The sequence below is a fragment of the Narcine bancroftii genome, chromosome 9 (genome assembly GCF_036971445.1).
Source record: "Narcine bancroftii isolate sNarBan1 chromosome 9, sNarBan1.hap1, whole genome shotgun sequence".
Taxonomy (NCBI): Eukaryota; Metazoa; Chordata; class Chondrichthyes; order Torpediniformes; family Narcinidae; genus Narcine; species Narcine bancroftii.
Window position 1 is genome coordinate 17,443,490 of NC_091477.1, and position 27,805 is coordinate 17,471,294.

The following is a 27,805-nucleotide window of genomic DNA, read 5'->3' on the forward strand; positions in this document are numbered from 1 at the left end:
TCTCACAGCAATAAAAAAAACCACATTTGATTCATAGATTTTTTTTTAAAAGCGCATGGTCAAGTTCAAAGGAACCATCGAGAAGGCGAAGGGCACGGGGGCAATGAGTAAGATGCTTAATCTCCCTGCTTTAGTCATTCAATCCCTCCCTCCCTCCTTCCCCACCCCCCCCCCCCCCACTCCACCCCAGCCCAGCCACGCACTGTAGGCAAAGTGGGACCGACTAGGCCTCCCTGCCACCAACCCACCCCACGCTCGCTCTTCCCGGCCCAACGGGATACCTACGGGGTGCTCCTTTCACTGCACTCGTTCGCGGCCGTCTCGATGCCGCCGCCTTTCGCCACGGCCACATAACAGTTCTGGAACCCGACATCAAAGCCGACCACGGACATCTTCGGACTCTCGCCTGCTTTCAAACGACAGCGTTCAGCAAATAACCCTCGGCTCGTCAACGCCGGCACTGATTTTTTTTTTCTCTCCGCCCCCCTCCTCCTCCTCCTCCTCCTTTCCAACGAAGACCGGGAACCGCCACCAGTGCACGCTCTCGCTTCACCCTTGCACCACCGAGCGCCGGCTTCGTTATCGCGAGACTTCACTCCCCTTTCTCCCGGCTTCGATATCGCGAGACTTCGCTCCCCTTTCTCCCGGCTTCGATATCGCGAGACTTCGCTCCCCTTTCTCCCGGCTTCGATATCGTGAGACTTCGCTCCCCTTTCTCCCGGCTTCGATATCGCGAGACTTCGTCCCTCCCCCCCCCCCTCCCCCACCCCACCTTGACGGGACAGGATCGGTGGTGGCCGTCATCGGGATCTCTGGTCGGACGTGGCGGGCTCCGGAATTGGGAGGCCGCGCCAGTTTGGGTGACGGGTTGGCCGGTAAGGACTTTATCGACGGGAGCGTGCGGCTGAGGGACTCGAGTCACCTCTCGGCCTTTGGGGCACCCATTTCGGGGACATCCCTTCCCGAGGGCAAAGAGGAAATCACTGTCCAGAATGGGTCTCCATGGAGAGGACGAATGCTTTGCACAAGCAGGATCGCCCACTTTGTCAGGCCATAAGACTAGGGAGCAAAACGAGGGCATACAGCCCATCGAATCGGGGCTGATTTATATATAAATATATATGTATATATATTTATATCTGAATGCTTCTACTAATCAGATTGTGGTGAGAAGGCAGAAGAATGGGGTTGGTTCTGCCCTATTCTTCTGCCTTCTCACCACAATCTGATTAGTAGAAGCATAATGATGGAGAAGCTCAGACTGATAACATACACACACACAACCAACGCTTCAGCCTTTCATCTGATGAGTCGTCCCATTTTAAGGCGACATTCTCGAGTTCCAACGACCCAGGGGTATTTTGTTTTCAAAAGCATGACTTTCCATGCACAATTGTCACTGTCAGGCGGTTTATGTGTGCGTTTGGTCTGTGATGCAGAACAACGAATGTTGTGACTTGTTCCTGTCAGTTCTAAGTTGCATTGGTTCTGTGTCCTCCGGGTGCTTGGGTTATTAGGAGTTGGGTGACACCCTTTTGTTATTGTGTGGTGAAAGGGACTTTTGTTAATTGGGTGCAGTGCTAATTGTTGTCTGAGGTGCAGGAGCTCACCAAAAAACGGCACCTGGAGCTGCCCCATGAGGTGCCGGAGTGGGGCTCCCCTGCAGCATTGCACCCCCGATTGACTGAAAATTACTAGTTGAACGACTCAAATTATCAATGCTTATAGAAGGAAAACGGCGGATAATGGAACAAAGATGTTGGAAGATCTTGAATTTCAAGTTTCAGAATTGTTTTCTTGAAAAGTGTTTGTTTTGCATTGCCCAGCAAGTCAACCTTAATGATCGAAGTAAAAGACCCACAGCATATTATATATAGCGTGCAGTATTGCAGTGAAAGATCAGTTTGTCCATAGTAAGGTTTGTGAGGTTTGCTCAGGAAAACTGCAGAGAAGAACTGTATTTGAACCTGCTGGTGTGTGATGTACCATTCTTGAGCTTTCTCCTGAGTAGGAGAAGAGTGTTGCTAGGATGGGTCCTTCAGAATGCTAGGGAGCTTTCTGAGACAGTGGGAAGTGGAGATTGAGTGGATGTGGTGGGGGAGGGGGGGGGTGGGGAAGAAGTTTCTGTGATGTTCTGAGCCTCATTCAGCAAATCAGGCATAATGTTTTGGGTTGGGACCCTTAGTAGAGGCTAAAAAAAGGGAAGGAGAGATATCAAGCAAAAAAAACGTGGTGGTGGGAAAGGAGACAAGAGATAGTATGAGAGAGAATTGAATTTTCCACCCTTGTTCCACAATTTCTATCTCTCCTTTACTTGCTCCTCTCTCTCTTCTCTCTTCTCTTCTCACCCCACTGTGGTTTTCTCCACTGCCTGTCTCTCCATTGCTCCCACCTTCTTTTCTGTCCAGTAGCCTGACACTTCTTTGCCCCGTCTGTCTCCTCCCCCTTTAGACTTTATATCTCTCCTTTCATCTCGATAAAGGATCCCAATCCAAAATGTTGACTGAACATTTTTTCTTTGAGTGCTGCCTGACCTGCTGAGTCCATCCAATGTCTCTCTGTTCACTCATCAAGTTTCTGTTTGCATTCTTCAGGAATCAAAAGCAAAATTTTGACCAAAATCAGTTCTAATGATTTTCATGATGAATTCTGTTTTGCCCCTTGAAAATTTTGTTTTCAAGTTATGTCTATCACAAAATCTTTTGACGTGTACTGGAAAGTTTTACCTATTTGAGATGTTGCACAAACCTATCATCTGCATGCTAACTATGTAAAACTATCAAACATTCTTAGTATGTAACAACAAACATTCGAGAATTGTTGGACCCAAAAGACTGATGAATGAATTGCAAATTAACTTCTGAAATTTTTATTTCAAATAGGCCACATTTAATACTCAAATGGCTTTTCTAATTTGATGCGTGAAATGGTGCTTAAATTGCTGAAGTAGTAATCTAAGAACTTGAACTAATGACTCAGGACAGTTATCTGGATAAAATAGGCTATTCTGACATGATTTCTCCTTGATTGTAATGTTATTGTTTTTGTTATTCCTGTTTTCCAAATATAACAACACATATCTTGTAGCTATAAGACTCCAAAAGAAAAGTATGTATTTAAATAAAATCCTGATCTTAGTTTTAAGTGTGCTTAAAATGGAATTAATTTCTAATTTTAAAAGCCTTTAAAACAATGTATATTTCAAGAGGTAACAAAATCTTAAAATTTATACACAATTCATTTTGTAACCCTATTTTCTGTTATTTATAGATCTGTGAAGGGTCAATTATTGCAACCATCCATTATTCAGTTGTAAAATTTAAAAAAAAATAAATGGTTTTGCAGGACATAAGCAAATAATGAATTCAGAATCTTGTATTTAAAATACCTGTATTTATGTTTGATATTTTTGATTTTTGCAGTATTACCTTTAGGCAAGTGACAACCAAGGTCCTGTGTAAATTAGTAAGTAGCATATTCACATCTTTTGCCATACCTCATTTGTGAAAATCATTTCTAATCTTTCTCATCTATAATGGATTTTAATTGGAATTGGTGAAATTGGAGAAGTGATTGATCAAACTGTTTCAATGGAGTCCAAACATGTTTTGGTGATTAGTTCAGTGAAAATTGTGCCAGTGTGTATTTGTCCATTAAAATGTGACTTAATGATTGGCACAGGTTAAAACAAAAGATGAGTGGATTGCACTAACTTTTGAAGTGTCGTCAGTTTAGAAGCTTTACAAACCATATGCAGAGATTTCAGAGTGGAACATAATTTCACTTTTATGGGAATATCAATTGTTATGGGAGTAAGAATTGGGGGTTAATATTCTATCAATCTATCTCTGAGCCATTGTCTAAGATATTTATGTTCAGAGCTTGGCTGAGGCTGTGGATTTAGGAAAAATTCTACCAAAGATTTTAAAAAAAGAGTTCATTCTTGTTCTCAGCCAGTCATCCTGCAATCTTGGATGGAAGTGACAAGGAGTAACCTAACTGGAGTTTCTACCATTCTCTTGCTACTGCAGCTGTGATAAACAATTGTAGCATCTCACAATCACTCTGGTAATGAAATGGTGGGCTTGCTCTCTGTAAGTTTGGTTGAATCTTTAGGAAGTCAACTTGAATATATCAGAAGTAAAGTAAATGTCCATCATGCAAAATGATGAATCTGGCAGCAGCTTGATGACATCATAAACCAATAGGGAAAGGTTTTATTTATTTTGAGATGGGATTATTAATTTGATTGTTTGCTCTTCATCTTTTTTGCAAAGTTACTTTCAGTTCTCTCTTCTTCTTTGGCTTGGCTTCGCGGACGAAGATTTATGGAGGGGTAATGTCCACGTCAGTTGCAGGCTCGTTTGTGGCTGACAAGTCCGATGCGGGACAGGCAGACACGGTTGCAGCGGTTGCAGGGGAAAATTGGTTGGTTGGGGTTGGGTGTTGGGTTTTTCCTCCTTTGTCTTTTGACAGTGAGGTGGGCTCTGCGGTCTTCTTCAAAGGAGGTTGCTGCCCGTCGAAATGTGAGGCGCCAAGATGCACGGTTTAAGGCGATATCAGCCCACTGGCGGTGGTCAATGTGGCAGGCACCAAGAGCTTTCTTTAGGCAGTCCTTGTACCTCTTCTTTGGTGCACCTTTGTCTCGGTGGCCAGTGGAGAGCTCGCCATATAACACGATCTTGGGAAGGCGCTGGTCCTCCATTCTGGAGACGTGACCGACCCAGCGCAGTTTGATCTTCTGCAGCGTGGATTCGATGCTGTCGGCCTCTGCCATCTCGAGTACTTCGATGTTGGAGATGAAATCGCTCCAATGAATGTTGAGGATGGAGCGGAGACAACGCTGGTGGAAGCGTTCTAGGAGCCGTAGGTGATGCCGGTAGAGGACCCATGATTCGGAGCCGAACAGGAGTGTGGGTATGACAACGGCTCTGTATACGCTAATCTTTGTGAGGTTTTTCAGTTGTTTTTCCAGACTCTTTTGTGTAGTCTTCCAAAGGTGCTATTTGCCTTGGCGAGTCTGTTGTCTATCTCGTTGTCGATCCTTGCATCCGATGAAATGGTGCAGCCGAGATAGGTAAACTGGTTGACCGTTTTGAGTTTTGTGTGCCCGATGGAGATGTGGGGAGGCTGGTAGTCATGGTGGGGAGCTGGCTGATGGAGGACCTCAGTTTTCTTCAGGCTGACTTCCAGGCCAAACATTTTGGCAGTTTCCGCAAAACAGGACATCAAGCGTTGAAGAGCTGGCTCTGAATGGGGAACTAAAGCGGCATCGTCTGCAAAGAGTAGTTCACGGACAAGTTACTCGGACAAGAACTTTCAGTTCTAGGTATTGGTTATTCTCACATGAAAGCAGTGATTGCATTAAAGTTAATCTTATCACATTGATGTATGATATACTCTTGGTTACCAGAGTGCAACATAGAAAGTACTGGAGAAACAGTTCCATGGTGGGAAATAGGTACCGTATATTTGCTGTTGTTTAGCATGACTCTGTATTTGATGACCCCTGGAATTTTCACCTCAAATGTTGGTTTTGAGAATAATACCCTTTTGTTGTGCTTGGAAGAGTATCAAGTTCAGAGGGTTCACAGAGAAATGAGTCTGGACACAAGTTTTACAATTAAAGGTCACTTTATTGAACACACAGGGAGGATGTCAAACAATACTTAATTACTCTACCGAAACAAATTCATTCACATTGAACCTAGGTTGTTATCCGCCTATCTTCTACACGCTCACTCACGTGCACACACTTACAGACAGGGACTTCAGCAGACACTCCCAATCCCTGTACCTCGGGGTGCTGCTCAGTGTTACGGTTGCTAACACACACCCAGTTCCCTGTACTAATGGGGGCGTGGCTCTCTGCAAGCACTGATTTATCGTAGTCTTATGGATCAGCTTAAGGGTTGTGCACATCTTACCTGCGACTCCTCCAGCAATGTTCACAATAGTGACCTGGCATGGACCAATCTCCAGGGCATGGACCAATCTCCAGGGCATGGACCAATCTCCAGGGCATGGACCAATCTCCAGGGCATGGACCAATCTCCAGGGCATGGACCAATCTCCAGGGCATGGACCAATCTCCACGGCATGGACCAATCTCCAGGGCATGGACCAAGAGGATGAGTGAAAGAAATGTGCTATTCATCGATGTTTTATACAGTTCGGAGCTGGGCATCAGCCAATGATGACCTAGGTAATTTAAATGAGCCAACGGCAAGGTGTGCACTAATGGGTGGACGGAATCCAACCTTGATTGCCAGATGATGGAGCTTCCGAATAAGTTTCAGACAGGGAGGACATGTAACTCTCCGCAATCCACAATGATCCAGACAGAAGCCTCCACAATCCACACATAACACCTTTATATAAGACGGCTGCAAATTCGGCACTTACCACTGACCAGTGTAAGCGATTAAAAGCAAATCACAATATTTTAATAATAAATTACCATGTAAAGGTATCAATTTGATTTGGAGTTTCAGAATAAAGCACTGTCAGCTCCTGTAACAGGCCATTTAAAGGATGTACTGAGCTGATCATAGTCAGACCGGGAAAATTGACCCCATGGAGGAGTGCTGAGACAACACAAATAACTAACAAGGCATCGGAGCTAACGGGAAGATGGCAGTAGATGCTGTCAAGAAACAGATATTAGGCCTGCTATATAGGACGTCCCTGATTTTAAGTTTTTAAAAAAAGTTTCGAGGATCATCCTATATGATGGCATATACGGTCAGCAATATTTTGGGCTGTCACCCTTCATCAGGAATAGCAAGAAAGGAGACTTCCAAATAAAAATGGGGGGGGGGGGTGGAGTGGGCAGAAGTAGAAAAACACAAGCTGCCAGGTGATGGGCTTTAATCTTTCATAGCAGCATTAAAAGCAAAGCAAACCACAACTTTGAGATTACCTTACTTTTAAAGAGTACAATGATCCTTGATTTTTTGGGGGGGGAGGGGGGCAGCAATTTTTTTTATCATTATGATGTAATTTCACTAAACAGGGTTTTCATGTGCACTGTTTCTTACACAAGTGTTGCTTTGCTCCCAGGAAGTTTCTTATTAATGTACCCACAATTTTTTGTCCTTCACATTAAAAAAAAATCTGTTTGAAATTAAAGCAAGGGTAGCTTGAAATTCTGATTTTTTTTTTAAGATGGGTGCTTGCAACTCTTGATTTACTCCTTGTGCTGTGATTGGCACCTTCTTTTTAATTTTCCAGAATCTAGATGTCTTCCGGGGATAAAGAAGATCAGGAAGATGAGCTTCTGGCCCTAGCCAGTATTTATGGCGAGGATGAATTTAAACGTGCAGAATCATCTCAGGGTGGAGAAATAAATGTTTGTTTGGAATTGCCACCAAACTTCAAAATATTTGTTTATGGTAAGTTGAATAATAGATTAAAAATTCACAGGAAGCACATGTAGAGGGAGCGCAGCAAATGCTCAACAGCATTATTTCTGAGGGAAAAATTAAGCCGACAAGGGCTTTTACTCTATTGAAATTAGAAGAATGAAAGGTGATCACATTGACAAGATACTTACGGAATTTCACAGAGATGATATGTCTTCTGGCTGCACCGGCTAGGAAGCAGACATTCAAAACAGATGAGAGTAATTTCATCACCCAAAGGGTGATGAATCTTTCAAATTTACTACCCAAGAGGCCAATAGAGGCTCAATTGAGGAATATAGTCGCAACTGATAAATAGAATTTTAGATGTCAAGGGAGTCAAGGAATATATGGTTAGCATAGGAAAATGAGGTAAAAGATCAGCTACAATCTAATTTAATTGCGGGAGGGACAGGAAAAACAATAAAACAGTCTTTTTTGATTTCTACCAATCTTATAAGATGGATTATCAATATTACAACCAGCAGTCACTACTAACTTTTTTTCATAACCAGGTGATGAAAAGTGGAATAAAAAGGATTTGATTGAATATGTCGTTTCCTTTTTGCCTCCTCTTGTGTTGAACTTCGAAGTTCCACCAGATTATCCATCATGTTCACCTCCTAAGTATACTTTGAGCTGCAAATGGCTTTTCCGATCTCAGGTTTGTGCCTCAATTTTATTTTCTCAGATGTATTTTATATTTAAGACATATTTTATGAAATACACAGTTACAAGATCAACTCTTGAAAATAACTCAAAAAATGTATTTTTTTACTTTTGTTGGGTTCTAGTAGAGTCGTGCATCATAGAAGCAGGACCATCGTCTTATCATTAATTATCTCATTTACCAGCACCTAGTTCATTGCCTACTCTGGTTTGACAATTCAAGTTCTTTTTAATTGTTGTAAGACTACTTGCCTCCATCACCTTTTCAGGCTGCACCTTACAGTGATATCAAAATTATATTTTCAATACTGTTATAATTTAGTTAGGTTAAACCTTGAATTTATGGAACCACTAAAATGAGTTAATGTTTTTTTCTAATTAAGTCCCAGTATATGAGTATTATAAATCCTAATATGGAAGGTTATGTAATATAACTTTATTCTCTTTAGTAAAGAGGTTATGATTAGAGATTCCAAAACATACACTCTTTACTAAAGCTAAGTTACATTATTCTGCTATTTGGAGTGAAAGGTACAAGTTGCCAGTTCTTTTAAATGAAAGGAATGTTGAACTTTTCATTTTTTTCTTCAATTCTTCATGTATAAATAACTTGTAAATAATCAGATTGGCTTACACACTGATGTTTACATTAAGCACATTCACGTTAAGCTAAAAAACAAAATATAAGAGACTTAGTCGATTAGGCAAGGTCTGTGTAGACAAGTGAATATATTTTCTATAATTAAGTTTCTTTATAATTTTTACGGGAACTTCATCATAACCCATAATATACTCACATTATGTGTTCCATCAGGAATGAGTTTTAAACTGTAGAAGAGGATTGATGTTTCCCTGTGGATATAAACATAACATTATGCAGACCAAGATAGTTCAAGTTTCGCATCCCAGTATTGACTGATTTAAAAAAAAAATCTTAAATGTTATGTTAAACTGATGCAATTGTTACTTTAATAGAGATAGAACAGCATTAGTTTATGTTCCTGATTTGTGTTCATTTGCTTCTGTCAGTCAAGGTAGTTGTGGAATTGTGTTCATGTATAATAAATGGCTTGGAGGTTTTTTTGCTTTCCATTAGTGGCAGGTAGGAAATATTCATCTGAATTATTTTATCCATTTTGACCCAATTACAAATCAATACATCTGGAGTGTTACGAGCCCAGAGGACCCAAAAACCCAGCAGCAATAGATATGCACCTCTATATACTCTGTCACTGGAGGAGAAAAAATGTGGATGTAAGGAGAAAACTAAATTGTAATGTTAAATTGGAGTGATTAACAAATTTATTGGAAAATGATCAGCCACGTAAATCACAAGTTCCTGTTGAATGAAATACAAATCCACTGTTAGTTGTAATAAAGACATTTGGGCAGGAATAGTTTCAGAAGGACGAGAGCCAAATGCAGGCATCTGGGACTAGCTTGGATAGGTAATTTGGTCAGCATTAACAAACTGAGCTAATGGGCCTGTTGCAGTGCAATGTAACTGACTCTAAAGAGCTCAGATGTCAATAAACATTAATTTTATGCATTTTTGAATTGGAGTGTCATCTTCCATTATCAAAGAGATCCCAAGGTCCTATTTTTTATTGAAATATGGAACACATTATGGGTAGAAATATTTAGCTTTCCAGTTATAATAGAATGTATGGTTCTTTGTCCTAGATCTTTGGAAAACCAATTTGGATTATATCTTTGGAGCTTAATTATTTTTGCATAAATATTCATTGGTTTTTGAAGTTCCATGGAATCTTATTTCGTCATTCTTTCAATATTGTGGTCAAGAATCCACCAATCCCTCTTGTATGAAAATATTTTTCTTTTGTTATTTCAATTATTTTAGACATAAACTCTATAAATAGTTAACCTGTCTCAAGAAACAGATCTTCCTGCTTGTTCTATTAAAGTTCCTTTCATTTTAAAAAATATTAGATTTTCTCATAATCTACTGTAAGAAGAATAACCCCAACTTCTCTAATCTCTTGTAAAATTAATGCCTTTTATCCCTGTTATTCCTCTTCTATCTACTCAACATTATTCCTAATGTGTATTACCCAGAATTTTATACAAATCCATCTGAGAACTAACCTCTGATCAAGATTTTGCATGACTTCTTTATTTTTGAAAAATTGCTTGCCAGCAAAGTCATGTGCCTGTATGGTTTATCAACTTTTCCATAACAACATATTTAAGATGAAAGTTGTTGTATACAGAATTTTTAAGGCTGTGAAATATAATGCAGGATTGTCAGAAAACAAAATATTTAACGTGACGAAGTTGGGTTATTAGTTGAAAAGGAAATACTGGATATGGGGACATTATTGACAAGGCTGGGACTTGGGCACAAATCACCAGGCCAAACAGCCATTTTCTGTTGTAGTTTCCAGGTAATCTGAAGAATCCTTAGATAGCCTTGCATATCTCAGAGGTAAACAAGGAGTTTGCGGATGCTGGGGTCTAGGGCAGTATGTACTAGACTCTGCAAGTCACACAGCATCCATGGAAAGCATTAGACATTCGATGTTCGGAGGAAATGTCAACTGCCTGTTGCATTCCACAGATGCTGCGTGATCTGTTGACTTCCTCCAGCATTTTGTGTATTGCACATCGCAGAATATTGTTATGGATTAATTTAAGCGCGTCCATTCCCCTTGTTGTATTTTGCAATAAACATGGGTTCAAACTTTGTGCCTCATTGTAATTCTGATAGTTCTGTACTTTATCCCAAGTGTTATTCAATAACTTGATCACTTGTCTCCCAACAGCTCTCTGCACTTTGTACTTATCTGGATAAAATTTGGAAAGATAGTGGCAATTGTGTAGTGCTATTTTCATGGATGCAGTTCTTAAAAGAAGAGACTCTCTCCTTTTTACAAATTGAATCACCATTAGAAATGCAAAGAAACTTTAAGGGAACATCTGACTGCATGTTCTCTCGTGATAAGAAAAAAGAATTTGGATCGCTGAATAAGACAGAGTCTCCCCCTGACCCTAGAGCTATCCAGGATGTGACATCATGGGCGAGTCTTTTACGTGAAATCTTGGATTTTGATCAGATGCGACAACAACAAGCCTTCAATAACAAGCTGTTCACCTGCAGCGTATGCTTTTCTGAAAAGTTGGGGACTGACTGCACATACTTCAAAGAGTGTAAACATGTGTACTGTAAAATATGTTTAAAAGAATATTTTGAGATTCAGATACGCGATGGGAATGTTCAGTGCCTTAACTGTCCGGAACCAAACTGTACTTCTGTTGCTACACCAGCTCAAGTAAGATCTTTTGAACATTATCCTTACGTTTTATTTTAATATTTATATTGAATGTTGACAGCAGTAGAAGTCATCTGGTTGTCAATACCTTAACTTAAAGAAATGATCATAAGCGTGGCAAGAACTGAATAATCTTGACCATTATGAAATTCATAATGTGCATAGCTACCTATCACGTGCAGACCCTCTAATTGTTCGTCAGACATCGCACTTTTTCTATAGCATCTCTGGTTATCATTAGTCTGTGTGTAACACTTGCATTTGATAAAGTTTTAAATTCAAATTTTAGACATACTTTCTCTTAAAAGTATGAGAGCAACATTCTTGTGCTAGGGACAAGAATCTACCAGTTGTGAGTGGTAGGCAGAGACCTGTTGTGAGCTTTCTTCCACTTTATTTTTCTGGATTTCATTATAAATAAAAACAAATTTATTATCGGATAAATTATATTATGGTATAGGTGTGAGTCTTGTGGCACCTATACCATTTTGCTGATGGTATCAGTGAGAACAGAGTGTGTGCTGAGAACAGTTCAATCGGTTCTGAAGCTGGGCTCTTACTGGAAATGTCCTCTCCACATCCATTCTATCCAAGCCATACAATATTTGGTAGGTTTCAATGAGATCCCTCCACATCCATCAAAACTTCAGCGAGTATGAAGAGTTCTCAAATGATCCTTGTATATTAGCATTCTCATCCCTGGGATGATTCTTGTAAATCTCTTCTAGACCCTCTCCTTTCTGGACCCTTTAGATATGAAACCAAAAACTGCTCACAATACTTCAATGCAGTCTGACCAATGTCTTTTAAAGCCTAAGGTTTTAATATCTTTATAGGTCAAAGAGCTCGTGAAGGAAGAGATGTTTGCACGATATGATCGCCTTCTCCTTCAGTCTACGTTAGATCTCATGGCAGATGTGGTGTATTGCCCTCGTAGCATTTGCAGGTCAGTGGTATTGCTTGAACCAGGGAACACCATGGGCGTTTGTCCAGGATGTCGTCATGCCTTTTGTGCAATATGTGAAATGGCTTATCATGGAATTTCTCCTTGTAAGTTGAAAGCAGGTAAGAGAATATGTTCTCACTTGTCTTTTTAAAAATAATAGTTCAATTATGCATGTAATGCAATGTTAAATTAAAATGTGTAAACACAAAATGATTTTTGAAATGTTTTCATGGGAAGATGTTCATATTTATTGTCACATTATATCTTGTACAGTGAGGAGAGTTCTTTTTAACAAGCAAATAGATCATCTCAAATAAGCATAGAGCAGTGCAAATAGAAGAGCAAGAGCATATTAGTGTCCAATGTTGTTGTGAAAAGATCAATTAGCCTATCGCAAGGGTATCATGGGAGACTGTAGTGAGATTCATTCAGGAGACTGATGACTGTGAGGAAGAAACTATGAACCTGTTGGTGTGTGGCTTCTCATCCCTGAACCTTTTCCCTGAGGGGAGGAGGGAAAAGAGATGAGTGGGGAGAATGGACTGTTGGCTGCCTTTTCAAAGTAATGAGAGCTGTAGATGGATTTGATGGAAGGTTTGTGTGATTCTGAGCTGAGTTCTACACCTTCTGCAGCTTCTTACAATCTTGGGCAGAGTAGTTCATGTATCAAGCTGTGATGCATCCAGCCAGGATGTTGTGTTTATTCTGAAGTATATACTAGTTAATGTCAGTCAGAGAGCAGGAGTGATCTCTGGTGTGCATTCATGTAGGCCTTTTTTTTTTGTTTCTATTGTCTGCAGTCAGAAGAATAGAAAGTTCAGAAGCTCAAGTTAGTTACATGGGTCCAGAGATTGTAGGTTTTAATATGTGACTAAAAAAGGTAAAACCTAAAATTAAAAGAGCTCTAAAAGTTTAAGAGAATAGAAAGGTTTACATAAAACCTTCCAATTAGCAATTTTTATAACTATTGCATGAGGGATTTCTGTCATGGGTATGAATAATGAAATTTATATTAGGTAAATAGTTGACTTGAATTTCATTTTTTAGGGGTAAGTAATGTTCTCAAGGCTTGAATGTGGTCACTGAAAAGTTGAGAAAACAAAAGTGGTATTGCTTTTTAGAGTTTTTAGTATTCATGTGATAATCTATGAACTTTTAAACATATATTGTACAAGTATTTTAGATAACCAGCTATAAAGAAAGGTAGAGCAAGAATGAGTTTGATGTGGGAAGCTCTTATTCAAAGCTTTCATGGAGCATCATATTGGGTGTGAACATTGAACAAAGATCTGCAACCTCTCCATTTATCTCATGAAGTACAATGCATAGATAGCAAATTTGTTGCCATGTGTTCCTTCAACACTATTATTTATGCTTCAGAAGCTGTGCTTTCGTACATTATGAAGATCTTAAAGATCCTTTGTTAGAGTTGCGTTTCTTTCTCGTTACAAGGGCCAGATTTATCACAAAAGTTTCATAACACTGGAAGAAATGAACATTTCCATTCGTAAATAAACTTACCTAAGAGTATTGATAGTTATATCCATTTGAGAGCAGTTAGTAATTAGTTCACAAACTATGCTCAGAATTCCCCAATTTTCTAAAACTTAAAAATTTTTTTTTGGTCTGAAATCAATTACATCATAACTATTTTCCATGATTATTCATTTGGGTACTCTTTAAGAATCTTAGTTTTTAATAGTTTTAGAAGATATTCCTGGATCTATTTCGGAGTTGTAACCTGGTGTTTTAACACTTAAAATGAAATTATTCTTTTTTTTCAGGAAGAGTATCTAAATTACAACTGAGTTACCCAATTCATGACTGAGTAATCAGTTTTAAACTCTACTGAAAACAACATTTGGGAGATGCACCTCAAGTTTCAGATCCATCAGTTGCTCTTGAATTTCCTCTGGTTTGGTAATTTTGAGAAAATGGCAACTAAGTAGAAGCTGTATTTTTCCCCCCCCTTAGATTTGCAGTGTATTTAAAGCAGGAAAAGCCTGAACTTTAGGAGAATGAATCCTATAAACAGGATTACTGAATGCACCATCAGCATCCAACCCCAGGAACATAAAGAATAGATGAGGACAATGTGGAACTGTTGTTCAGGGAAACACAAGAAGTACAGAAAGTGGAATCTTAAAGCAAACAAAGGAGGGACTTGACAGGTCAGGCACCATCCATGGACAGAAATAACCTCTTTCCACTTTGGTCTTGAGAAAGTCAAGTTTATTATACAATCCAACAAAACAATGATCTCAAAGCCTCAGTGCAAAACATGCAGACGTAACTTGCATGCAGATAAAACAGTACGTATGCAGGACAAGTATTTCATTTACACAAATAAATATTGCTTCATGACTATGAGTTTCAGATGGTTAGTGTGAGCAGTTCCTTTGTTCGTTCAGCATTCTCAATACTGAGGGTATTGGTGCCAACCTAAAATTATGACTATCTATTTCTCTCCATGGACGTGACCTAACCTGCTGAGTCCCTTTTCTTTGTTTGCCTTTTGAACTATCAAGGTTTTTAAGGAAATAAATGATATTTGTGAGTTCTTTTTCTAACTCTTGGGGTTTTGTTTTCAGAAAAACTTTCTCAGTTGCGAGATGAATACTTAGATTCGGATGAATCTGGGAAAAAACTTCTAGAAAAAACATATGGTCGCCGAGTGATTGAAAAAGCCATGGAAGAGCTATGCAGCCAGGAATGGCTTGAGAAAAACTCGAAGCCATGTCCTCGCTGTGGTACAAACATTCAGGTTAGTTAATCAACCTAAATACACATACAGTACTAGATTTTCTTGTAACAGACAGTTAGTTATTATTACTAGACTATCACTTTGTAAACTTTTGTTTTTCCTCTGAATTTTAAAAATATCTTTTAAAGATCTTTAAACACATCTTAGTCTTTGAAAGAATTAGTTTGTGAGGGATTATGGCAATGGTTTTGAATGATCTTTTTGTTAGAGTGTCATATTTCCATATGGGAATTCATGGGTTTAATTTTAATTTTCCTTTTCGTGAGTTAATTAGTTTGAGTATGACAATTAAAAATTTTACAAGAATTTTAAGATCTTGTTGATGAAAGAATCATTAATGTGAAAAAGGTAGATTTTGTTAACTTTTCTGGAGATACTGCCTGACTTGATGAATGTTTCCAGCATCCTGTTTTTATTTTAGATTTCCAGATTCTGCAGATTTTGTATTTATCTTCATAGAAACAGTCTGATTTCAACTTAATAAAAGCTGAGATAAAAGGAACATTACCATTTTAAACGGAACAATTTTTGATCATTGTCAGGAATTTATTTTAAGACATTTCTCACAGACCCTGAGTACGGTGACATTAAGGTAACCATCAATTAGATGTTCAAAGTAGGTGGGAATATCCCAGGAACGTTTAACTTGAAATTGAAATTGGAAACTTGGCGAATGATGAGGCCTGCCTTGGATCATTTAGAACAGTTTATTGGCATCACAGATGTGACAGCACTCAAAACTACATCAATGGTTGCAAAAGTTGGGCGACAGTCAGAATACCAACTGAATGCAACTTCCCACAAAGTTTGCATGCAGCCCTGCTTCAATAAACTTAACATCATTAGAGATTCATGACAATAGAAATATTTACCTAAAATTGAAATCGATGTCAAAAACCTCTCGTTGTCAATGTAGGATTTTTATTGCATTTGGTATGTTGCAGTAAAATGTTGATATTGTGCTTTTCCAGAAAATTAATGGATGCAATAAGATGACTTGCACTGGTTGTAAGCAGTACTTCTGTTGGCTTTGCACATGCCCATTATCAAGAGTAGATCCATATGGACATTACAATAACTCCACCTCACCCTGTTTCAATGGGTGAGTTTCTTTCTTTCTTAATAATATAGTTCATAAGGCTTTCAGGTCAATTCTAATAACGTGTAATAACTAGTGGCTGGTTTGTTGGGATGGTGTAGATTTTTATTGATCACAAAATCCTGCCAACTCCGATGTGTTTTAAAAATGTGTAGAAAAATTGTAAATATTTGGAAACAAGTGATTATAACAGGTTCTGGATATAGTTGTAAGTGATTATAACATGTTCTATATGGCTTTCCTTTTTTAAATTATTGTTAAATTTTTACACATTTTTTGAAATATAATTATGAATAAACATTTTTTAGCCATTCAAAAAAATCAACAAATCTGTGGCCTTACTAAGATTTTTAAAAAGAAAACCTCATTATATGATGAGAGTTTTAATCATATAATGCTGTTGTACTTTGAAATACTTCAAGCATTGATCAAGTAAAATTTGTGGATATGCTTTAGGAACAGAATTGTATTTAATTCTATGGGGTGGGGCTAGAATGCATTCAGGAAGTCCAGATGTGAGCACAGATAGTGATCTGAAGTTGGAATGTAATTGAATTGAACTTAAGAATTCAAAGCATGAAACGGGCTTTGATTGCATTGGTGCCTGGAAAGCCATGAAAAAAGGGCATCCAAGGAAAACAGCAGAAATTGGTGCTTTCTGTAAATAGACCAACCAGGGTAGTGGCAGAGCTATCATATTGAAAATATCCCATGAAGGATTTCAAGATTCTTTTATTCTCATGTAATAAAACATGTAATATTACTTGAAATTGCCTTTAGTCTGCCACAAGGCAGACAAAGACTAGCCATCAGCAGAAATTGGTTAGCACCCCTTAGAGTCAGAGAATGCAAAGCAAAAGAGTCCTGTCCGTGGATTCACCTCCAGCACTCCTGCAGCCACACAGAACTCAGTCCAAACAATCATCAATCTGAACTCTAAACTGAAACCTCTGACACAAGTAGGAAGCCTCCTTTAGCCAGTCTCCAGCAGTCCACAGCCTGGTATGAGTCCTTTGACTCCAGCTTCTGCAACCTACATTAGTTCCTCACCTCCAGTCACCAACAATCCACCACCTGTATGTTCTTTAGCCACAGAGCCCTCACTGACTTGTCGCATTGATCACTGTCTCCTCTGATAAGCACAACACAATGTTAAAATGCAGTGAGTTACCACTATTTTTAATGGAGAAGAAGATTCTCTAGCATTTTACATTGAAAGAGAGGGCTCAGAAACATTCAACAAGAAGGACAACACTGGTAATACAATAAACCAAGGAAGCCACAATAAGAATAAAAACTTGCAGGATATTTTAATGACTAAATCAAAGTTCCTCACTATTCAATATAAAACAACCTTTAGTTGTGAAAGCAAGGTGAAAATCTTTGAGCGCACCACTGGCTTTGAGCGCACCACTGGCTTTGAGCGCACCACTGGCTTTGAGCGCACCACTGGCTTTGAGCGCACCACTGGCTTTGAGCGCACCACTGGCTTTGAGCGCACCACTGGCTTTGAGCGCACCACTGGCTTTGAGCGCACCACTGGCTTTGAGCGCACCACTGGCTTTGAGCGCACCACTGGCTTTGAGCGCACCACTGGCTTTGAGCGCACCACTGGCTTTGAGCGCACCACTGGCTTTGAGCGCACCACTGGCTTTGAGCGCACCACTGGCTTTGAGCGCACCACTGGCTTTGAGCGCACCACTGGCTTTGAGCGCACCACTGGAAGAATAAGCAGTTTTAATACTCCTTTCTTTGTGCACTGGAGAGAGATAAACACATTGCAATACACAGCTGCAAACATGTTTATTGTCCAGAAAATCCATTGTCCTGGAATATGAATTATTATTATTATTATCATATATGATTATGATATAGAGAACAATAATAATTGGAGATCTGTGAATTAATGACTGGATGGATAAAGACATCTGAAATTGATAATTTTCTTCAAGATATCTTTTGAAAATAATTCCGTGCTGGTGTATTTTGATTTAATGTAATTTTCCTGAAACCAGTTGACTCAGAACATTTTCCATGGCCTATATCATTCATTTCTATGGACAAACACTCCATACAAATTGCTTTGTTTGATAATTTATCTCCTCTGACTTTGTTTCATGATGAAATATTATTAAGCGCTTCTACCAGGGTATGTTCAGAAAATGGAACCTTCTTGTCCAATAGAAAAATCTGAGTGCACTTTATTTTTAAAAAAAAAATCAATCTTTCATTTTGTATCACACCTTTCACAACTTCAGGAATCTGAAAATCCAAGAAAATACATTTTGCATAGTAATTACTTCTGTAAGATAAGAAATACAGCAGACAGTTTGCACAGTGCAAACCCACAAATATGAATAAGAGCATGATGCCCAATAAATAGATCCAGAAGCAATTTTGTACACATTATATGGATGTATATTGTGTTCCTATTTTCTTTTTTTTAAAACAGAAAAACAAATATTCACATATACCCTTAGATACACATGCAAACCCACATCTCCTGACCACTTTGGCACCTTCATTAACGGTATCATCAGTATTACCAATTGTACTGGTACCAACTTCTCATAGGTAATACATACTCCAAAACCACTCGTAATTCAGAGAAATAACGCTTAAAGGGTTTCCATCTATGGACAAATTTTCCAGTGGAACCTATTAAAGTGTATTTGATTTTCTCCAATTTAAGGTAACCAATTTTAGTTATGTTTGTTGAATGCTCCCCGTGTCTTCAGAATATAGTCTTTAATGAACATCTGAGATCACATAGAGGCCTCTTTCAAAAGAAGTTTCTTCCAACAATTATCTTCACATTGGTACCATATTGGAGTGTTGATTTAAATTTTCTGCTAACTCACTGATGTGATATGACACTTGCAACCTTCAGCCCATAGGAGTGAATGTTTCCTACTGAACCACAACTGGTGGCACATGTGTTTGGTTTCAAGACTGGACATTTTGTTCATGCACCTTTTTTTTAAATTTTTTTATAGGCTTTTCCAAGGTATTGACATTGAAGATGAGTTCCAGAGTGATGAAGATGACATTTTGTAGCCGTTTTCTGAAGTTGCCATTGATTTATCACGTACAAAGCTTGAGTTAAGCATTTGAAACTGGCAAGTTGCTTTTACTTCCAGCCTAATCAATCTTGTTCAGAATTCCTGAGTGATGGTCATATTAACACTTACTTCAGATTATAATGAAACTTTTGGGTCATAGTTTAAATTACTGTAGATTTTATTTTCTGTTTTCGAACATATATGGTCCACAGTAAGTAGTTTGAGGAAAAACTATGGGTGGTAACATCACCAGTGATTGGGTCTGTAAGGAGTTTGTATGTTCTTCACATGTGTGCATGGGTTTCACCTGGGGGCTCTGGTTTCCTCTCACATTTTGAAACGTACAGGAGGGGGTGTAGGTTAATTGGGTGTAAATTGGACGGCATGGACTTGTTAATGTGCTGTATGTCTCAAAAAAAGTCCTGCAAATTTGACTTTAAAATGATTTTTTTAATATGAACATCATTTCAATGAAAATAGTTGTTGGCATTGAAACTGTTGTCATTGAGAGCAGTTTTCAAAGATAATATAGAGAATTCATTTCCCTCCCAATTTATGTTCACAATACCATTGGTGCTCTATGGTAGTTAAGGGATGGCTTAAGGTGGTATGTGAGTGGGGGGAAATAAAAGGTCAAGAACCACTAGTTTTAGAGAGCAGAGGAGAAAGAAAGCAAATAAACCCTTGTATTTGTATCATCAAGTAAAATGCCTCTTGCTGATAGGGAAGAAGTTACCCCGAGTCCAGAATTTTCTTTTAACATCTGAGAAAACACTCATCACTGAATGCATGACCAAGCAATGCTCAATGAATAGAAATTTGTCAGCTGTGTTTCCACGTTGACCTATAATCAATTCACTACATGTTAAAATGAGTTAACATTTTGTTTGGACTCTCCATATTTGGATTTTGTGTGTGCATATACATTTCACGTTGTCCATCTGTTGTACACCCTGATATATTTAAAGTTATTAAATCAAATTTCAATGCTAGAAATTTTTTAAAAATTTAGACATTCAACTCAGTAACAGGCCATTTCGGTCCACAAGCTCAGCCCCGGCCAACTTTCACCCAATTAACGCAGATCCCTGGTATGTTTTGAATGATGGGAGGAAACCAGAGCCCCCCCCACCCCAGGGAAAACCCACGCAGACCCGGAAGAACGTACAAACTCCTTTCAGGCAGCGTGGGATACGAACCCTGGTCCCGATTGCTGGCGCTGTAAAGATGTTGCACTAACTGCTACACCAACCGTGCTGCCCATTTTATAAATTAAATTTCTAAAAATAAAGCTGTTATTGTTAATGCATTCCTTTGATAAAGAATGTGTTCAACTATCAAGGAAGAGAAATCTGTGATGTTCAATAAATAATGGAATAAAAATATTTTGCTGACTTGGCAATCATGTCTTCTAAACGATGCTAAATAAATTAAATTTAACCTTGCGAATAATCACTGAATAGTTTTTTCAAGTTGTTTTCTTTCACCAATTGTGTTTAAATCTTGGTTACTGTTCTTGAACAGAGAACATTGCAACATAGTACTGGCCCTATGGCCCACAATGACTAATAGCGACCTACTTTTAATTCTAAATCTTCCCTACCTTACACCTATAACCCTCTAATTTCTTTTGTATCTGTGTGTTTGTTAGTTTTTAAATATCCCTATTGTACCAGCTTCCACTGCCATCCTGGCAATGCATTCCGTGTCCACTACTCTCTATGTATTAGAAAAAACTGAGCTCTGACATTGCCCCTAAACATTCCTAGTGTACCTTTTAAAAATGTCCTCTGGTGTTTGGTACACACGGCCCGAGGAAAAGGTAATGGCTGGAAACCCTGACTATGCCTCTCATAATCTTGTAGACCTCTATTAAGTCACTTCTCATCCTCCTTCAGTCTAAAGAGAGAATCACTAGCTCTGTTAACCTTGCCTCATAAGACACCTTCTTCAATCCAGGTATCATCCTTGTAAATCTCCTCTGCACCCTCTCCATAACTTTTACATCCTTCCTGTAATGAGTCAATCAGAACTAAACACAATATTCCTTTTCTTTTAAAAATATTTTTTAAAAATTCTGTTTAATATATAAATCCTACATACAAAGTCTTTTAATAATGACAAATGACTGGTCATAGCAAATACATATCACAAATTAAACATGTAATTTTAATCAAAAACCTAACCATAATTGTTTACTTGTTTCTTTATGACATCAAATTCTATAAATATATTTACCAGTTTATCCTTTTCTCATAATATATAATTTATATCATAATATAAATATAATATTTTCTCATATTATATCATCATATAATGTAATTATAATTATATAATATACAATTCTGGATTGAAAATAGGTAGACAAAATTAGCAATCCCTTTATTATCCCAACAAAGGATTATTAAACCATATTCAAACCCATGTTTCACTAATTAATATAAAAAATCAAAAATCCTTGGATAAATCCAACCCCTTCCTTTAACCATGGTTAACTTGTAAAATTATAAAGATATGGATTGAATTTTGACCTTCAGAGTCTCTGGAGCATCCAGACTTCTTAAATATTTCCACTTATGATAGTAATTTATGAATGGGCCCCACATCTTGCCAGACTGAAACTTTATATCTTTAATATATCTAATTTTCTCCAAGCTTAAATAGGACATTACATCATGTAATTACTGAGTATGAGTGGGTGGAGAGTTATCTTTCCATTTCATTATAATTGTTTGTCTGGCTATCGACAAGATAAAAGTTAAAAATTCTCTCGTGGTTTGAAGTCAAGAATATATCCTCTTCTGGAGTTAAAAATCAAAGCAATGAAAGGGCATGGTTCTAATTTGATCTTTAGAATTATTGATTCCAAAGATCAAAGATATTTATAGTAACTTATTAGATTTAAGAATAGCCTCAATGACTGGGATTAAGAATGATTGGGAACGCGATTTGAATGTATAACTTTCAGTCCAAGATTAGATTTTCACTCTTAACTTGATTAATTAATCCTCATTTTGTGCACGCCATTGTTTGTTACAATTTAAGGTGGTACATATGATACACGTGTCCAAAGTCCAATTTATCCCATTTTTATGGGATAAACTAGTCACTGACCTCCAGACAGAATACATTCATTCTGCTACTACCACTGCCTTCTGCAGGCAAGTGAATCCTGAATCCATGGATCCAATGCCACATGACATTCTAAATGAGTTTACTATGGAGGATCTTGTCAAATGCCTTACTAAAATCCACATACACCACTTCTACTACCCTACCTTCATCAATTTCTTTTGGGGCTTCTTCAAAAAACTCAATTAGATCTTCCCCTCACAAAGACGTGCTGACTCTCCCTGAGAAAACTATATTTCTCTAAATGCTCGTAAATCCTGTGCCTAAGAATCCTCTCCAATAGCTTGCCCCCCCCCCCCCCACTAACCTGTTTCATTGGTCTCTAATACCTAGGATTCTTCCTATGCCCTTTTTAAATAAGGGGATGACATTTGCCATTCTCCATTCCTCCAGTACCTCCCCTGTGGCTAGGGAGCATGCAAAGATCATTGCCAAAGCCTAAGCAATTTCTTTCCTTGCTTCCTGTAGTAACCTGGAGTACATCTTGTTTGGTCCCAGAGACTTGCATAATATTTTTAAGACGATCCAGCACTTCTTCCTCCTTAACCTCAACATGCTCCAGCACATAAGTGTGTTCCTTACTGACCTCGCATTGACCAAGGTCCCTCTCTTTCATGAACACTGAAGCAAAGTATTAATTTAGGTCCTCCCCCACCTTCTCTGCCTCCAGGCACACATTGCCTCCTTTATCTTTAAGTGGCCAAACTTTCACTCTTGTTATCCTTCTTCTTTTCACGTATGTATAAAATGCCTTGGAGTTTTTTTAAAATCCTACTTGCCAAGGCCTTCTTGTGCCCCTTCTAGCTCTCCTAAATTCCTTCTTGGCTACCATATAATTCTCATGAGCTCTTCCTGTCTTTTGTTTCCTCAACCTTCTTTATGCTTCCTTCTTCCTTTTAACAAGTTGTCTCACCTCTTTTGTCAACCATGGCTCCCTTATCCTACCACCTTTTCCCAGTGTCAGTGGGACAAACCTTTCAAGAACCCTGCACCAGTGGTCCTTAAACATCCTCTACATTACTTCGGTCCTTTTTCCCCCATTCCCAATTTAAATTCCCCGCTTCCTGCCTAATCCCATCATAATTAGCCCTTCCTCAATTAAAAACTTTACTATTTGGTCTATCCTCATTCATAGCTATACTAAAGGTCACTTTCACCAAAATATTCTCCTACCAAGAGGTCTGGAACCTGACCAGGTACATTTCCCAGTATGACCTCTCCTCTGGTTGGCACACATACTGTGTTAGTAATCTTTTTTAGACACACCTGACAAATTCTGCCCCATCTGTTCCTCTTGCAGTAAGGAAGTGCCTGTCAATATTTGGAAAGTTGAAGTCTCCCTTAACAACAACCCTTTCATTTCTGCGCCATTCCAAAATCTGCCTATTTATCTGTTCCTCAGTATCCCAGGTGGCTACTCCCAGTACAATGATCTCTCCCTTCCTGTTTTGGACTTCGACCCTCAAGACAATCCCTCCACAATATCCTTTCTTTCTGTAGCTGCGATACTATCCCCAATTAGTAATGCTACTTGCTCCCCCTTTTACCCTGCCCTCCCATCCTATCTCTTTTAAAACATCGAAACCCAAATACCTGGATCACCCAATCATGCCCTTGTGTCAGCCAAGTCTCTATAATGGCCACAGCATTCTAATTGCATGTACTGATCCATGCTCCACGTTCATCTCCATTACACCTAATACTTCTTGCAATGAAATAAACAAACCCTCTAAATGACTACATTTATGTTCTCTCCGCTGCCTGTATTTCCTCACAGACTCACTGCACATTCTACCATCTGCCCTGTTCTCTATCTTTTCTTGGTTCCCAACCCTTCTAATAAAGGAAATGTCCATGAGATGCAAATTACATATTTTGTAAAGGAAATATTTTTGAAACAACATTGTTATTGTTTTGTGTTTGATCAATAGGTGGAATTAATTTACAATGTCTGTAGTGCTTTTTGAAAAATATATTTTATAGCACAGTTTGTGTAGTGGTTAGCATTACACCGTTACAGTGTCAGTAACCTGAGTTTGAATCTGGCACTGTTTGTAAGGAGTCCAAATGTTCTCCCCATTTCTGCGTTAATTTTGTCCAGGTGCTGTGGTTTCTTCCTACCATCCAGAAATGTATTGGGTTGTAAGTCAATTGAATGTATAGATTTAAACATAGACATACAGCATGTCAACAGGCCATTTCGGCCCAGGAGTCCGAGCCGCCCAATTTACACCCAATTAACCTACGCCACTGGTACATTTCGAACGATGGGAGGAAATCAGAGCTCCCGGTGAAAACCCACGCAGACATGGGGAGAACATACAAACTCCTTACAGACAGTGTGGGATTTGAACCCTGGTACCAATTGCTGGTGCTGTAAAGGCGTTCTGCAAACTGCTACGCCAACCATGCCATGTAATTGGGCAGCATGGACTTATGGGGCAGAAGGGCCTGTTATTGTGCTTTATGTCTAAAAAATATTCTTGAGGGTGTACTTATGCAGCAATCTGCTAATGTGATCCATTTAATGCCTTGGCCATGATTTAACACGTTCTAGATTTGTATCGAAATTCTTCTGCTGACAGACAAATGAAGTTCATACTCTAGCATCATGGACAAACTTTATTAATCTGATATATTCCAGTGCTTAGTTATTTAATTAGATATTTTTAATTGTACTCTCCTTGCCTCATTTTCCACCTCCATCATCTGTTAAAATATTCGTGCAGTTCCGATGGTATGCTGTATTTCATTATAACGAGGGACGAATGGATGGGCTGACTTCTTGCTACTTTACTTTCTTACAATTGTGTGTCATTTAAACTAGGACAATTCCTTGAATTTAATTTCAGGACTGGTGATCTTTTTGATGCAATCTTTCAGAGAAAGTTAACTACAAGGTTATGAGTTGAGAAGCAATTTTTTTTTTAAAAGGCTGTAAATTAATGATATTGGGAAATATCCCTACTTGAGAAGTAGATTTTCAAATTATTTTTAAGAGGAGCTGTTCAATTGAATTAAACATTGATGGATTCATTAGCCTGAAGCTTGATTTGTAACAGGCCATTTTGGCTCAAGAGTCTGTGCCACCCAATTTACAGCCATTTAACCTACAGCCCTGGTATGTTTTTGAATGTGGGAGGAAACTAGAGCACTTGGGGAGAACTCACACAGATATGGGCTTTGAACCCCAGTCCCAATCGCTGGCTCTGTAAAGGCTTGCGCTAACCATTACGCCAACCGTGCCGCCCACGGTTGATACTTTAATAAATTTCATGGTCTTTTTTTCTTACATTTCCAGCAGAATCATATGATTTTTCATGTTCCCAGTTACATAATTTCAATGTCGATGTAACTTAATTAAACCTTTGTTCCCCACCCTGGAACAGTTATGGTGTTGCATATCATTAGGATGGTACACTTTATTACTGCTTCACTTGAAAAATAAACTTAGTTTGATTTCCCACATGCAATGACGTAAATAATTGAAATGGGAATGCTAAAAGACTGCTTAGTACCTCAAGTCTTTCAATTATATATTGATTTCTTATGGCATTGTACCTGGTGAGTTTGAGATTAAATCGCAGAGGGAATAGACAAATCTATTTTTATGGTTCATTGAAAATTTGCATTTATAATTCCAATGCATCCTCTCAGTACAAGTCAGTAAGTTTAAAACCTGGGCCTCTGTATCTCCCTCTGCAACTGGATCCTTGAACTTCTCATTGGAAGTGTGGATTGGTAACATCTTCCGACTGACAATCAACACAAGTGCACCCCAAGGATGTGGGCTTAGCCCACTACTCTACACCCATGTCTGTGGCCAGGCACTATTCAAATGCCACCTACAAATTTGCCAATGATGTCATGGTTGTTGGCAGAATCACAGATGGCAAATAGGAAGCATACAGGAGTGAGATAGATCACCTAGTTGAGTGGTGTCACAGCAACAACCTTGTACTCAACGCCAGTAAAACTAAGGAATTGATTGTGGACCTCAGGAAGGGGAAGCCAAAAGAACGCAGACCAGTCCTCATCCAGGGATCAGCAGTGGAAAGGGTAAGAAACTTAAAATTCCTGTGTGTTAACATCTCCAAAGACCCCATGGGCCATAATGTCTATTCAATCATGAAGAAGGTACACCAGTGACTCTATTTCTTTAGGAGTTTGAAGAGCTTAGGTACGTCATCAAAGTCTCTTGCAAATTTCTACAGTCATACCATGGAGAGTATTCTGACTGGTTGCACCACTGTCTGGTATGGAGGTGCAATGCACAGGACAGGAAGAGGCCACAGAGAGTTGCAAACTTAGCCAGCGCCATCATGGGCATTAGTCTTCACTCCATAAAGGACTTTTTTTAAGCGGCACTTCAAGAAAGCAGCTTATATTATTAAGGACTTTCACCACCCAGGCCATGCCCTTTTCTCACTGCTACCATGAGGAAGGAGGTACAGGAGCCTGAAGACACACACTCAACGTTACAAAAACCGCTTCTTTCCCTCTGCCATCTGATTTCTGACGATAATTAATCTATTGACACTACCTCATTTTTTTCTATTTTTTGTACTAGTTATTTAATTTTTTTACACCTTGCATTTACAGAATTGTAATTTCTGCCACCTGAAGGCTGAATACCAATCATGAATTTCTCCATTTCACAGGGTGGTTACTGCAACAAGGCATTAAGGTTCATTCGATCCATAGAGCTATGAAGGTTTGGTGCAACCATGGGATGAATGCAAGGTGCAGGATGGCTGATACACAATTGGGCCAATGTAGATGATGTGAAGATAAATAAAATTGCAGGCCAGGAGGTGAAGGAAGGGATTGTTTCAGTGCTAAACAAATTTCTTGCATTATTTCAAACATCTTGAAAATCCTTTGCAAAAATTAGATGATGATTTCTATTAGACACGTTTTTGAAAAGGTCTTAACATAAAAGCAGTAGAATGGACTGTTCAACTCTTTGTTGCTGTTCTCCATCTCTTAAGATTGTGGCTGAAATTCAAGTCAGTGTCACTTTCTTATCTTGACCATATAATCCTCAATATCAAAATATCTCTTTCTTGAATATACAGTACTCAGCAACTGAACTTGGTTCACTACCCTGCAGCTGCATTGTGGAAAGCCTGCTGACTGGTTGCATCAAGGTCTGGTTTGGTAACTTGAGTGCCCAGGGATGCAAAAGGCTGCAGTGGGTGGAAACCTAGCCAAGTCCATTATGGGCTCTGACCTCCCATCCTTTGAAGACGTCTATGTGAGAAGCTGCCTCAAGAAGGCAGTCATCATCATTAAGGACCCCCATTACCCTGGTCACAACCTTGTACAAATGTGGCTAATGAACTACATCTCCAGAACATCCAACATAAAATTCAAGTTTAAATTTAAGTAAAAAGAAACATTCATGCCTCTGAAGTCAGAATTGCTAACTTTCGAGGCT

General features: G+C 38.7%; 2 protein-coding genes across 6 annotated transcripts in view; one reads left to right on the forward strand and one right to left on the reverse strand.

The window, feature by feature from the left end:
• The window catches only part of LOC138743238 (heat shock 70 kDa protein 4-like), a 57,936-nt gene extending 57,379 nt beyond the window's left edge, over positions 1–557 (reverse strand). Inside the window, exon 1 of one of the 2 annotated variants that reach the window (XM_069898211.1) lies at positions 286–557. In XM_069898211.1, coding sequence (XP_069754312.1) covers positions 286–392 — 107 coding nt within the window. In that variant the 5' untranslated portion in view covers positions 393–557. The remainder of the gene's footprint in view (positions 1–285) is intronic. The other variant, XM_069898210.1, reaches the window with a different exon arrangement.
• Positions 558–766: 209 nt separating this feature from the next.
• rnf14 (ring finger protein 14) lies at positions 767–27,167 on the forward strand. Of its 4 annotated transcripts, XR_011344748.1 has the most exons (10): positions 767–875; positions 3,423–3,465; positions 7,234–7,394; positions 7,919–8,067; positions 10,856–11,362; positions 12,199–12,427; positions 14,900–15,072; positions 16,044–16,174; positions 19,168–19,290; positions 27,027–27,167. XR_011344748.1 is itself a non-coding variant. In XM_069898216.1 (9 exons), the coding sequence occupies exons 3-9, from the start codon at positions 7,241–7,243 to the stop codon at positions 19,226–19,228; spliced, it is 1,404 nt and encodes a 467-aa protein (XP_069754317.1). In that variant the 5' UTR covers positions 767–875; positions 3,423–3,465; positions 7,234–7,240; the 3' UTR covers positions 19,229–19,379. The 4 variants fall into 4 exon arrangements, 3 of the variants coding, with proteins under 3 accessions (XP_069754317.1, XP_069754319.1, XP_069754318.1); XM_069898216.1 differs by lacking the exon at positions 27,027–27,167 and having other exon boundaries at positions 19,168–19,379; XM_069898218.1 differs by lacking the exons at positions 3,423–3,465; positions 27,027–27,167 and having other exon boundaries at positions 19,168–19,379.
• Positions 27,168–27,805: the final 638 nt, after the last annotated feature.